At 44.1% G+C, this 15,053-nt stretch overlaps 1 protein-coding gene and 1 long non-coding RNA gene across 3 annotated transcripts in view; both read right to left on the reverse strand.

Moving 5' to 3' along the window:
* Positions 1-13,976, reverse strand: part of ppp2r5eb (protein phosphatase 2, regulatory subunit B', epsilon isoform b) — a 35,026-nt gene extending 21,050 nt beyond the window's left edge. Inside the window, exons 1-2 of one of the 2 annotated variants that reach the window (XM_031828919.1) lie at positions 13,566-13,976; positions 7,500-7,663 (exon numbers count right to left, since the gene is read on the reverse strand). In XM_031828919.1, the coding sequence (XP_031684779.1) occupies positions 7,500-7,656 (157 nt within the window). In that variant the 5' untranslated portion in view covers positions 7,657-7,663; positions 13,566-13,976. Of the gene's footprint in view, positions 1-1,370; positions 1,518-7,499; positions 7,664-13,565 lie in introns of those variants that run through there. The other variant, XM_031828920.1, reaches the window with a different exon arrangement.
* On the reverse strand, positions 3,490-7,492 carry LOC116374692 (uncharacterized). The gene is made up of 3 exons (XR_004210620.1): positions 5,698-7,492; positions 5,334-5,523; positions 3,490-5,231 (listed from the first exon to the last, which is right to left on the reverse strand). It is a non-coding gene; the product is annotated as an uncharacterized LOC116374692 (long non-coding RNA).
* Positions 13,977-15,053: the final 1,077 nt, after the last annotated feature.

Consider the following 15,053-nt stretch of genomic DNA (forward strand, 5'->3'; position numbering starts at 1 on the left):
TAACATTTACGTCCCTCAGAGCAGCCGACACACACACATAGAAAGTCTGCCTACTTGCTTGTCTAAGGGGAAAACCCCGGCCACACTATACACTCTGGCGGGCTTGGGTTACGGTTGCAGGAGAGAGTGAGCGGTTCCAACAGATGGGCTCAGCAGGTGACCGGGCCAACACTGTCAGAGACTGAAGGTCAATATGTATGATATGTACTGTATGTATACACAGGGAGGCAGACCATCACATCAACACTGTGTCAGAGATGGAGAACCACACACACACACCGTTTGCATCGTCTCTGAGCTGAAGATTAGACAACAAACCAGGTAATGGTTGGTCGGAGTATGGTCTGGCAGAAACGCAACCAACTCTGGACCATAGGGATTCAATTCCCACCTGAGCCCTTCCTGTTTGTGTGCCCATCTTTGTATCCATCTCATCATTCAGACGTTTCTATAATGAAAATATTTAATTCCTTTAAAAACAAGTTCCTACTACTACTACTTAATTTAGTCAACCAGTATGCTATACAATGGAATGACACCATGAAATAAGTTGAGACATTATTTTCTGTTCTCTATGTGTTCTCATATGGCAGCTTCAAGAAGCCTCATTATGAACTACACTGCCATGTACTGTCAATCATTGACGGATGTAATCACACTGTGCTAACTTTGCTCTCCACTATAGTAACAAGGCCGACGGAGTTCATATACAAGTCATTTTAACTTTAAACATCGAAAGCCTCCTAGGCATTGTACAGCTACGGTCACCTCCTGGTAGCAGAGAACAGAGTCTCTCTCTGTGTGCCTCCTTTCAAAGGCAGTGTGGGTAATCTGGGGCTGTCAACACAAAGGCACTCTTCACACACAAGGTCAGGTGAGAGGGCCAGCAGCAGCGTGCGCAGGTGAATCACATAGCAAGCATTCCACCAGCCATAGCCACCACACCACGCCCTTAACAAGCATAACTCTGAAAACCCCTGCAATCAGTGGCACTGACCATGACAACACAGTCAATATGCTACCTGCTGTAACACCTGCCTGGCTACCACAACATCCTCCGGCAGACAGAAAGCCAACAGAACGAAGGCTGCTGTATGGCGAAGCTACTGCACTGCTCATCCACAGTACTACACAGCAGCACTCCTTAGAGATGATTGCTGCACAGGCCGCTCCACCCTTATCCTACATCTGACTTCAAAAGCTCAGTCATACCCTCTTTCCATGTCCCCCTGCCATTACCACTCCATTTATATACTCTCCACTCAGCCCCACAGACAGACATACCAACACAGCCTGCCAAGCCTTCGAGAGGGCCCTTAGTAGGTTAACTAGAACACTCCTCCACCCCCAGCAGAATCATGGACACTCACTCTCAGGTTTCCGTTCCTCTGTAGAGTCCACCAGCCCAAAATATTATCTGTTGGGGCAAAATTATTCAAATACTGATGGTGTGAAAAATAGTAGTTTGTTGTAGTGGGCACACACTCCCCCCTATGCTGCTTGTTTGGAGCGAGTGGGACTGGAAATCTATAATGAGACAACTGGTGGATCAGGTTACCCCTGAGGGGAGGGCGTAGGGGGGAGAGGGAGCGTTGGGGGGCCGCACTGACCAAACAGAGACCAGGAACCACCAGACAGAGGGGCTGGTGGAAGCTCTACAGCCAGTGCTGTTCCCCTAACTCCCCTTTCACAGTCTTCATTCTATTTCTACTCCCCTTATTTTTTTTAATTCGGCTCACGAGGTCAGAGAGAGCGATCTGTCTTCCATACTACACAGAGATGTGGTCCTAAAAAACAGGTATCTCGCCAGCGCACATCCTTAACGTAGGCATCACTCCACCTCGAAGATTCGGGTAAACAGAGGGAGCCTCCACTCCACCTAGTAGATGTGGAAGGAGGGGAAAGGGTTTGCCATGACCTGGCCAAGCATTGGAAAATCCTCTTCGTCCTCCTCTTCCTCCCTCCCTCTGCCATGAAGCATTAGGACACTAATTCTTTCTTCAGGCTCCATGCCAGACTCATCACCACTCTCTCGTTCTCTCGGTCACTCTCACCATCCCTCTAACTTCCTGTGAAGGCTCTTAAAGAGCTACCACAACAACTCTTGACTTGCACACTGGGGGAGACATCCACGCAGGCCTGGAACAACATTTAGGAATAAAAAGTATCCCTTGTTGGGACCATGGGCTCTGCAGCCTAGCAAACTATGAATGCTTATTTCTACTGTCTTTGTTGACATGGGGTGAAAATCTGTCCCCTTTCCACCTTCAAGAAATAGCAAAAGAATTTAAACAAACTGAATCAACATAGGAGGCTCAGATCTAGTTACAGGAAAACCATATTTCCCTGGCTGTGACTAGCAGGTGAAGTCTGAAAGGCCACCCTCACAGTCTCTTCACTCTCACTGACTGCGTACATAGAGTGCTCCTCCTTAGAGGTCAAAGGTCAGTCAGTCGATGATAGATGAGGGCGTGTGTTGGTGCCGCACGGAGGGTTGAGGCATCGCCAGTCGCCACCACATGGTTGGATAGAATAAGTGCAGCTCACCTAACACCAGGCAACTACACACACCTCCTCAGTCAGCCAACAGCTACTTCCTCCTGTTGTCTACATGGTCCCAGACCCGACTACAATCGTTTGAAAATGCATCCTTCCTCTACTCCTTGTAAGTATTCCCAAGTGTGCAAAGATCCAACACAAATTGAGAGGTGAAATCAGAGGGTTTCACAAAGCTTTCATCAATCCAGTCATGTCAGAGCTGTGATCACGTCACAGGATGTTAGATACCATTTCAATGTATTAAGGTTCTGCGTTTCACTGTGGTGATGTGCTCGTTAGAGCAATGAACGGGCATGAATTTAAGCCTGAACACCTACCCATGTCCACGATGTTAAGGCCTGATTGCTTCTGCCAAATTTAAGGCCCCGCCCTGCTCGAAACCAGAAATAACTTCCTCTGTTAGTAAATCTATTTGCTGTTGCTCCTCGGTCACTCGCTCCCTGTGCTCTGCTCATGGCGGTTCTGAGTATCCATAGCAACGGCTCCGCTTGGGCTGCTCTGCTCAATGAAGAGACATGAGAGAGCAGTTAGCTGTTAGCTCCTTTTCGTCACGCTAGACTCTGAAAAAACTCAAGGAACATTCTTATTTTTTTGTGAAATAATCTCTCTGGTCGTGAGGTTGAATCACTTCTGACACCATGTTATGATCTTAAACAGATATGACTGTACTGCGCAGCACATCACACGCTAATGGCTGAGCTTCAAAATGTTAGTGTACCCGTGCCCTGCCCGTACTGTTATTGATGAAAGAAAACAGGCCCTAGCATGATGTCGGGGTCCGTCGGGCTCAGGGAGGGGCGCAGAGCTCAAGTGCTCGTCCCCTGAATTAAAGAGGAGATTACAGGGAACAAGCTATCACGAAAATGGAATCACATTTTAAAAAGGCACTTACAAAGACAACAATACTTAGGTTTAACCATTTTAAATGATGGTGTCTAATATGATGAGAAAATCATAGTATGTCAGATCAAATTTGCACCTTTTATTATGCAGGTGTTTATATAAGAACACGGATGGTATACAGTGCACAGTAGTGCTGCCCGACCACATCATCCTCACATGGGCCTGAAAGCAGAGCAACTACTGCACCCTACTCGCCCAGAGCTCTGCTGCGGCACTGGCTGGTAATGGTGAAAGTGTGACTCACTCACGGCCAGGCAAACAAACTAAAGAGTGGCCCTGAGTGGAGAAGAAAGAGGACAGTGAAGTGATGCCACCCACGCCCAATAGGTCACTGGCGTGGCAGACAGACCTCCAGGAGGGAGGGACACACCCTGGCTGAGGCTCTGGTTCCTGTCAGGCTGCATTCCGTCCGTCACTCTAGTCTCAACCTCTCTGTATAGAGCCAGGCAGGCAGGAGAGGACTGACCCCACCTGTGAATCAGCAGCAGGCTGCCTCCCTGTCTGGGCATGCAGTTCACGTACCACCAGCAGAATGCACACACACTGGCGTATACGACACACAAGCATGGAGCAGAGGTGCAAACTGGTGACGGTCCAAAAAGGCTATTTTTTTTGCATACAATTTGCATATTCTCAGAGAGTATCAAGTGCATAATACATAGTGGAATACTGTCAATACTCCTAACCTTTCAAACCACAATAGACAGAGAAAACAGTGTCCTGGGGTATAAAAGGGGGTTGGGTTCTTTGGTCTTGGTTTATGGGTTATCATGTCATGATAAATCTCAGTCTCCCCAGACAGGATTATTTTCTTGGGGACATACATTTTCCAGTGGGTTTAATGAAGCACTGCAAGGTGAAGGTCAAGGACTAGACCCATCTGCTAAATTAATTCTTAGCCAACATTAAGCACAACTCAGTCTCCTCTTAGTAGAATTTGACCTGTCAGTATAACTCACACACACAACTCATTTTTAAGAAAATTATTTTATTTTGAAGCTCAAAATAAACAGTAACAGGTTATCACTCACATCTAGCCCACACCCACCTACAGTCCACATTTTAGCTTCCTTCCTTTTAGCTTCGAATAAAAATGATTTTGCTATTTTTCTTTGTTTAGCTGTGTCCTCAGTCTGGCCTGCTTCTCCTCCACTGCAGTCTTCCTGGTCTGCTGGGCACTGGATGTTGGCTGGCAACCATATCCCTCCCTCTTCATCAGGTTCTCCTGTCTCTGAGCTTTATCCTTCCTTCCTGCAGTGCGGATGTACTTAGAGTCCCTTGCTCAACTTGACATCATGTCTCTGGAACATCTGTAAGGCAGTCAGACTCCTGGACCTGTGGATATATTTGGTGGTCTGAATTGCATTGAAGGTAGCCATGTTCATGCTCTTTTGAGCTGTGATGTCTCCCATCACATTAAACGAAGACTCCACAATAGGACCATGGAAGATTGAGGGAGACACTAGTAAAATCTGGTTCAGGCCCCACCACTTGACCATGTTGTCCTCACCATCCTTGTAAGGGGGAAGGGTAGAATCCACATTAAACTTCACGACTTCCAGTGGAAGCTGAAATTCGGGTGGAACTGGGTGGTCCATCATCCTAGCAAGCCGCTTCAACAGGATGCCAGTCTGTGAATGGCCTCTCACCACTGGGTCGTGTGCAGAGAGCAATTGCAGGGTCATGCTGTCCAGGGGCATTTTCTTCTGCATGTAGGCTGCAGTTGTCATGTATGCAGTCTTCACCACGTTAAGAAACTTTTACACAATCTGGAAAACATTGACAAAATAGATTGTAAATGAAAACATCTTACCCAGCAAAAAAAAAGTGTTTTAAGTTTAATTTCTCATTATTATTATACATTTACTAACAGGGTGTCCTGGATGTTCTGCCTTAGGTTTCTCAGACACTGATCCATCATACAATTCTCTGGAAGGCAGCATCTTGTCAATGAAGTTCATCTCCATGAGCTTCTTGGGTGTGGTGATGCTCAGCCTTGAGAAAGCATGCCATGAAAGTGGTGATCACTATAAGCTGCTTGTGGACAATGGTTTGGCTGCCCTGTGAATTAATTATGGCATGTTAAAGGACCACACAGAGAGATGGTTTGCAGTTAAGGGCAAATACTCTGCTTATATGTCCATCCAACTGATGAGACCCAGAGAGTAGGCATAGTATATCATTTTTCTTATCCAATAAGAATTTAGAATTCACTTAAAATGTGAAGATACGCACCTGGGAAACCATAACGTACTCCTTCAACATGGGAAGCAGAGAGCAGTGCAGCTCTCCAACCAGATCTTCACCACGTTGCAATGAAACATGTGCCTACAAAACCACGTAAGCCCACTTACAGAGCGTTGGACCTGGTAGCCTGTCAACCTGTGATCCACCAAGTTTCTCAAAAACAACATGATATGGTACCTTTGCTGATATGTAAACTCAGGACCATGGGACAATCACCTGATTGTGCCCGGCTCACCAGCATTATGCCATTAGTCAACACTAACCTTACATGGCCTTTCAATAGATATATCCAAACACACACACTACCTCCATACTAGCACTGCTGCAGTGTGTCATCTCCTTCTTCCCACACACCAAAGTGACACCTATCCCTGGCAGTGCATTAGTTTAGTGGGGCACATTGCGCACCACAAAATAAAATACAGTGACAAAAGTAAACACAGACACCCCACCACCCTCTTCAAACACACACTGATTAAGGTCAGTAGCATACAGTGTACCCCCTCCCACACACAATCATACTTGCGCACACAACATTTTTTTAAATGTATAAACCTTTATTTAACTAGGCAAGTCAGTTAAGAACAAATTCTTATTTTCAATGACGGCCTGGCTGGAATAATTTTTGACATATTAAATTATTTTATATATGCTATTTTCCAGTGGATGTTCAGGGGCAGAATGACAGATTTGTACCTTGTCAGCTCGGGGATTTGAACTTGCAGCCTTTCGGTTACTAGTCCAACGCTCTAACCACTAGGCTACCCTGCTGCCCACAAATAGATTGAGTTGTTTTAATTAACCACCACAAATAGATTGAGTTGTTTTAATCACCACCAGTCTGATGTAAAAGGGATTAGTAATTCCCCCAATTTGATGTGTTCAGAACATGAGCTTGTGTAATGTAGTAACACACATCAAGGAAAATAGCATATATAAAATAATTTAATATGGCAAAAATGATTCCATATTTTAATTCAGGATGATCGTAAATTATGCACTGGCAAACTTTTACAATAATCACATATATCTCACTACATGAACCATTTAGACTGAAAACATGTTTGTGTTTTGAAATGATTTACTATGTATTTTGATGATCACATTATTGACATTTAGTTTAAATGGATTTGATTAGCCTGTGTTTTTTATTTTATTATCGTATAGCGTTCATTGTTTGTCGCGTCACCTAACACCCTACTGTTATGCACAATTTAACCAGGTGCTCTAGAAAGAGTTCCCATTGTGACAACGCAGCAGCCCGTGAATTATCCCTCCCTAAAAAGAGCGGAACAGGCGGGAGCTTGACAGCCCGCCGTTCCGCTCTGTGGACAACGAATCCCATTTTTAAGGGCGGAGACACAAGCATCCCATCACTATATCCAGTATCTCTGGTGGTGATCACACAGGGAGAAGATCAGTTCGTGCCTCTCTTTTGTAGTTCAGCCACCACAAAAGTTATTTTTATGGATCTACACGATTCACGTGGATTACCTATTTTGAGCTCAAAACGGCAAATATCGTCAAAAGTGACGAGTTTGCACCCCTGACACAGGGACTGTGATAAACATACACTCGCTCACATTGGCTCATGAAAAGAGTTGCAGAAAGAAGGGATGAACAAGAATCGATGACATCTCTCTGCTCTCTTCCGACCATGCTGATATCAGCATTCACTACTAAACACACTCCCACATCACACCACTCACAAGTTAGCATGAAGGTTGGTTGGAGGGTTATGGAAAGAGACTATGTGGGAAGATTTGAGGTATTCGAAATTAAACACTTACCCTTGAGCAGAGGCAGGGGCGTGAGCTCGATGGGTTTGCCCTGAGACCGGAATTGGGACGAACTCTGCGACCGCTTTTGCTTGGCCTTCCTGACAGACTTCCGTGAAAATCCGTCCACTTTGTCCACAGATGGAGGTGTGGTGGCTGCCGAGGACATAGCCCTGCTGTAGGAGGGGAGATAACAAGATGTAAGTCTCTGCTTAACATGTAGCAACACATAAAAAACAAGACAGTGTTCATGTGCAAATACACTACACGACCAAAAGTATGTGGACACATGCTCGTCGAACATCTCATTCCAAAATCATGGGCATTAATATAGAGTTGGTCCCCCCCTTTACTGCTGTAACAGCATCCAATCTTCTGGGAAGGCTTTCCACTAGATGTTGGAACATTGCTGCGGGGACTTGCTTCCATTCAGCCACAAGAGCATTAGTGAAGACAGGCACTGATGTTGGGCGATTATGCCTGGCTCGCAGTCGGCCTTCCAATTCACCCCAAAGGTGTTTGGGGTTGAGGTCAGGGCTCCGTGCAGGCCAGTCAAGTTCTTCCACACAGATTTCAACAAACCATTTCTGTATGGACCTCGCTTTGTGCACGGGAGCATTGTCATGCTGAAACAGGAAAGCACAGAATTGTCTAGAATGTCATTGTATGCTATAGCGTAAAGATTTCCCTTCACTGGAACTAAGGGGCCTAGCCTGAACCATGAAAAACAGCCCAGACCATTATTCCTCCTCCACCTAACTTTACAGTTGGCACTTTGCATTGGAGCAGGTCATGTTCTCCTGGCATCCACCAAACCCAGATTAATATGTAAGACTGCCAGACGGTGAAGCGTGATTCATCACTCCAGAGAATGCATTTCCACTGCTCCAGAGTCCAATGGAGGCAAACTTTACACGACTCCAACTGACGCTTGGTATTGCGCATGGTGATCTTAGGCTTGTGTGCGGCTGCTTGGCCACGGAAACCCATTTTATGAAGCTCCCGACAAACAGTTATTGTGCTCACATTGCATCCAGAGGCAGTTTGGAACTCGGTAGTGAGTGTTTGTTTTTGTATTTATTATGGATCCCCATTAGCTGCTGACTTTTCCTGGGGGACAGCAAAATTAAGGCAACTGAGGACAGACGAGCTATACACACTACGTGCTTAAGCACTCAGCAGTCCTGTTCTGTGAGCTTGTTTGGCCTACCACTTCACAGCTGAGCCACTGTTGCTCCTAGACATTTCCACTTCACAATAACATCACTTCCAGTTGACCGGGTCATCTCTAGCAGGGCAGAAATTTGACGAACTGACTTGTTGGAAAGGTGGCATCCTATGACGGTGCTATGTTGAAAGTCACTGAGCTCTTCAGTAAGGCCATTCTACTGCCAATGCAACAATGCTGCTAGTGAAGTTGAAAGCTGTCATTTGAGTGCAGACACTCTTGTGCTGAGAGGAAGCTAAGGAAATGTCCAGTGTTGTGTGTGTTGCTGATTATGCCTCATAGCCATTGATTAGGAGCACCAGGAGGGGAAGCCAGAAAGACACTGTACACAACCACAACCAACAGCCTTTACTGCACTACAACAATTTGTTTTATTATTTAACTAGGCAAGTCAGTTAAGAACAAATTCTTATTTACAATGACAGACTACACCAGCCAACCCCGGACGACGCTGGGCCAAACTGTGCGCCCGCCTATGAGACTCCCAATCACGGCCGATTGTGATACAGCCTAAACCAAAATGGCGCATATGCGCCGCCTTTAATCCACCAATTTAGGCAATTCATAATTGGATTACTACGGGTCTCAGACTCTGTGTGTGTAATAAGAAGAAACCCACAGCGTAGCGGAGTAAGGGACAGCATTGACAGAGACGGGGTGCAGCAGGGTTAACAAGAATCCATCCATCGGGTCAAATTCATCCAACGTCTAACACATTACCGGTCAAGGGACAGGCAGAGAGACAGAGAATAGCAAGCAAACTAAAGACACTCAGCCCTGAAACTAGACACACAATCATGTCATGTAGCCTGCCCTGAGAATATGGGTGGCATTGTTAGCTATGGCTTTATTAGCCTGTTTACTGACCCAAGGGTGAAATAGTTAATCAGATGGTCGTAACTCTCGTTCCTACTGCTTACCTGCATAGCCACGCAGGTCTGTTACCACAGAAAAACAAAATCTAGAAAGCACAAACAAGTCCTTTTCCGCAGAAAAATATTGTGATAGTTTGCCATTGAAAACTGGACAGGGCTATTCAAATATTATACAAAGTGAGTCCCTGGAGCCAGAGAACATGCCACAAAAGCCTACAAAAAGCCATGCAAACACCACCTGCCACCATGCAGTGGAGACTTGGGCTACAGAAAATGTAAACCCAAGCACACAGCGGTGCATGCTATTCCACATTACAATCACCTGTGCACAGTGGCAATAGAGTCCACACATATCACCATCAGTCCTTAGTGCTCACTCACTGACCAAACAACAAGCCCTAATGGTTGAGGCATGGGTGCCGCTGCTGCTTCACAGCACAAAGCCCCCCCCCCCCCCATGCTTCTTACATAAGTGACCAGATGACATCCACACAGGCTGGGGGGGATTAAAGACAGAGGGAGAACACACAGAGAACAACAGAGGGAGAGAGAGCAACAGAGAGAGAGGGAGCAGGGAGAATGGGGAAGAAGAGAGCAACACTACCGGAAGTTAACAAATATCAGCAGGCCCAAGAAAGCTCCTCTTATTACCAGCCAGGGAGCTGCAGAAGAACAAATCACAAACACAGAAAAGAAACCGAAGGAGCGAAAGGATGGACAGAATTGATGAGGGGATCAAGCAGATGTGCCATACTGCAAAATCCCTATTAACCTCCTCCCCAGCATAGCTTCAGGTTTTATTTGTCACATGCACAAGTACAGTGCCAGCCCTTCTCAACAGTGCAGTATTAAAAAACAAAATAGTATAACAAAAACACAAGAAATAACACATAAGCAGAAGAAAAAAATGGGGAATGTAAGCAATATATAGGGTCAGTGGCAGTACCACATTTACAATGTACAGGGAATCTGATACTGGAGTAGTTGAGATAGATATATATATACATGTAGGCAGGGATTGGGAGAAAGTGATTGGTTACAGGATAAAAAATAAACAGTATGGCAGCAACATAAGTGGTGGGTGGTGCATGTATGTGAGTGTGTGTGCAAAAGTGTCAGTGTGATAGGTGGATATATATTGAACAGAAATATAAACACAACATGGTCTCATGATTCATGAGCTGAAATAAAATATCCCAGACATTTTCCAGAAGCACAAAAAGAAAAGCTCATTTCTCTCAAATGTGGTGCACAAATTTGATTACATCCATTAGTGAGCATTTCTCATTTTCTAAGAAAATCGATCCACCTGACAAGCATGGCATATCAAGAACCTGATTAAACAGCACGATCACAATAAAAGGCCACTCTAAAGTGTGCAGTTTTGTCACAACAATGCCATAATGTCTCACGCTTTGAGGGAGCGTGCAATTGGCATGCTGACTGCAGGAATGTTCACCAGAGCTGTTGCCAGAGAATTTAATGTTAATTTCTCTACCATAAGCCACCTCCAATGTCATTTTAGAGAATTTGGCAGTATGTCAAACCGGCCTCACACCCGCAGACCGTGTGTAACCATACCAAGCCTAGGAACTCCACATCCGGCTGCTTCACCTACGGAATCGTATGAGACCAGCCACCGGGACAGCTGATGTAACTGAGGAGTATTTCTGTCTGTAATAAAGCCCTTTTGTGGGGAAAAACTCATTCTGATTGGCTGGGCCTGGCTCCCCAGTGGGCCTATGCCCAGTCATGTGCAATCCATAGATTAGGGCCTAATGCGTTTATTTCAATTGACTGATTTCCTTATATGAACTGTAACTCAGTAAAATCTTTGAAATTGTTGCATGATGCGTTTACATTTTTGTTCAGTGTACATGTAAACCGGTGCGCAAAGGACCTGAAAATAGGACCTGCTTACTATGGCTAAATAAAACTAAAATCTAGAAAGTTTCTGGGAAAGGGAAGTGGTATCATAATCACAATAGTTTAATCCTAATTCTGCATTTAAACTGAGGATAGGCGTTAGACAGTAGTCCGGACTTTTCCTAGTAACGAATGTATACTGAATCATGAGAACTGACAGATGACATAAAATTATGACCCGGTCAGTTCCTGATAGTCTATAATGATTGCACAGAGCTCAGGCACATCATAAAACAAGGCAATCCCATAATGCACCAAGCCCAAACTGACAGGCACCCAGAGAAGGCTGATAAGGTGGGGGAACAGTGACTAAGACTTGGGCTATATTACAGTCAGGCACATGGCATAGGCACTTACTCCCATCATAAATACAGGGGACTTTGGATGCTAAGTTATCTTGGCTGGGACATGATGTTTACCTTCCTCAATGTGACATTCAAAACCCTTCAGAATGACCCGGTGGGACACACGAAAATTGTGTGTACACACGCACGCTCACTCAAACACACACGAGACACAAACACTGGCACACACCTGTGGATGCTTAAATCACAATCATGTTCACCTACAGTGTGAATAAATTGTTCAACATGATTCACTGGGTTTAAGCATTTTCTAAGAAAAACATGGTTTGCAGAAATAACAAAAAAAAACACCCTTCAAATGAAATCTCAATCAAGCCACCCTTATCTGTATGCTTTCATAAACAAAATAAAGACCACACCAAATATGCCACTGGAGAACATCTGTCCAAGGACTCTAATAGTACAGACTGGTTGTCAAAATCTTCATTCCAAACGGCAAGGCTCAAAAATGTGTCAGTATTCCTCAACCAAACAGGGACAATGTATGTATGATGATTACATTTCCTCTGAACCTGACCTTCTGGGCAAGCCTCCACAAGAACAAATGGATTAATGTTAACATTATGCACATCTAGGAAACCCTTAGTTAGTTAGGCTAGAAACTTATATTAAAACCGGGTTAACCACGATTGTTGAATCAAATGCAGCGATAAATATTAAAATACGCTGGGGTAAAATTAAACGAACTAGCTATAAAACAAATACATATTAAAAACCAATCTAGTTAAGAACATTTATTTGTTCACATGGACCTGCCAATTGCCCCATGCTTTCTTTGGTGGAACATGGTTTGATAACAAATTCGATGAAGCACACCCTGACCACAACATAATGACTGCATTCGCCTGTCAGCTGGAAACCGAGTGTAAATTCTCTATCTCTAGTGAGAGCGTGAAAACATATGCTAATCCATATCCATCTCAAATATACCTAGCTAACGACCTTTGTTGAGACATTCCGTCAACACCAATGTAACGTAACGCAATGCAAGTGTTGGCGGTTGTATTGCTATAATAATAACTAGTGGATAGCATAGGCTCAGCATCAACTCTCTACTTATCTTGAACAAACACGTATAGTAGCTAGCGAAGTCAAGATCACAGTAATTGGTGCTAACGTTAGCTAGTTAGCAACCTAGCCATCCGACATTTCCACCAAAAACAAGCGTCTTCTTCAGTGTTTGTCGTTAGCTAGGTGTACTTACAATATACTGTTTTGGTCTTAACACAATATAATTTAATACTGGTAATATTGGTAGTAATATGATCAAAATATAAGATTATCGTTATTTAATGACTAGTAACGACAGAAAGTTAGCTAACGGTTAGCCAGCTGTGATGTTGGGTCGTTCGCTAGCTAACGTTACCTATCTAGCTAGCTAAATTCGTCAGCCAGTCATAGCTAGGTAGCTAACTAATGTTAGCGAGTTACATGAACGTTGTAGGAATGAGTACTGTGTGTGTTACATAACGTTGTATAGCTATCTAGCATTTTTTAAACGATTTAATTTAACAAAAATATGTATTCTAATATGTGTCCTACTGACATCAAATTGTGAAAACGAACATTAATCCCACACATCTCTCGATATGGAAACTAGCTAGCTTCTAATGCTAACTAGAACCACACGTACCCGAAACAAGATAGCTGCAGACGAACGAGAATGAGTCGTATCGTACATTACCTTGATCCTCTGAGGCTCTGTGGTTCGAAACGAAGACGGTGGCAAGTAGTTATCCTGTATTAGACGATATTAAACTAAAATGCTTCCAATCCCGTACAAGTAGCCTCTCGCAAGTAGCGGAAAAAACACCAGAAAAGGCTATCTTGGCCTTTATTAGACAGCCAAACCCACGAGCACCTTTTACCTTCTAACGAAATAATCCTCCGAGTCCCATTAATAACAAAATACGGATGTATAAAAATATTAAGCTGAGGCAATCACATTCCCTAGTTATGAAGGAAATCACTTGTTTACACCACACCTCTGTACTTTAGGTTAATTTTCTTTAAACAGTGTTTTATTTGGGGTAATCTCTTTTCACCCTATTGTCAATATTACTGGGCTGAGTCCATGGCACACAAAACAGAGATACAACTAACCGTGATGCTCGGTTTGGATCTAAAGACGATGGTGATTGGTCGGTTTGAAAGACGTAATGGATGGGGTTGGATGTTCGACAACGTCCATCATTGCGCGAGTTGAGACGCTCATAGAGATGAATAAAAACAGGTAGGTTGAAGAGCATGGGACTAGGAAAGAGATTGGGCAGAAAACGAGATGGGAATCTCGAATCCTCCCCATATGGAATGAAGTTAAACCTGTCCAAGGCCCAACCAACCCTGATTTACCGTATCATCCGCACTGAAGGATGGTTTTGAACAGGCGAACCCTAGCTACTTCTCTCAAATCAAATACAATTGTATTGGTCACATACACATATTTAGCAGATGTTATTGCGAGTGTAGCGAAATGCTTGCGTTCCTAGATCCAACAGTGCAGTGGTATCTAACAATTCACAACAATACACACAAATATAAACGTAAAATAATGGAATTAAGAAATACGTAAATATTAGGACGAGCAATGTCGGAGTGGCATTGACTAAAACACAGTAGAATAGAAAGCAGTATATTAAATGGGTAAAGCAGTATGTTAAAGTGACTTAACGTTCCATTATTAAAGTGATTAGTGATGCCATATCTATGTAAATTCAGCAAAAAAATAAACGTCCCCTAACTGTCAACTGTGTTAATTTTCAGCAAACTTAACATGTGTAAATATTTGTATGAACATAACAAGATTCAACAACTGAGACATATAATGAACAAGTTCCAGACACATGTGACTAACAGAAATGGAATAATGTGTCTCTGAACAAAGAGGGGGTCTAAATGTAACAGTCAGTATCTGGTGTGGCCACCAGCTTCATTAAGTACTGCAGTGCATCTCCTCCTCATGGACTGCACCAGATTTGACAGTTCTTGCTGTGAGGTGTTACCCCACTCTTCCACCAAGGCACCTGCACGTTCCCGGACATTTCTGGGAGGAATGGCCCTAGCCCTCACCCTCTGATCCAACAGGTCCCAGACATGCTCAATGGGATTGAGATCCGGGCTCTTCGCTGGCCATGGCAGAACACTGACATTCCTGTCTTGCAGGAAATCATGC

This window comes from Oncorhynchus kisutch, linkage group LG7, assembly GCF_002021735.2.
Source record: "Oncorhynchus kisutch isolate 150728-3 linkage group LG7, Okis_V2, whole genome shotgun sequence".
In the NCBI taxonomy this organism is placed as follows: Eukaryota; Metazoa; Chordata; class Actinopteri; order Salmoniformes; family Salmonidae; genus Oncorhynchus; species Oncorhynchus kisutch.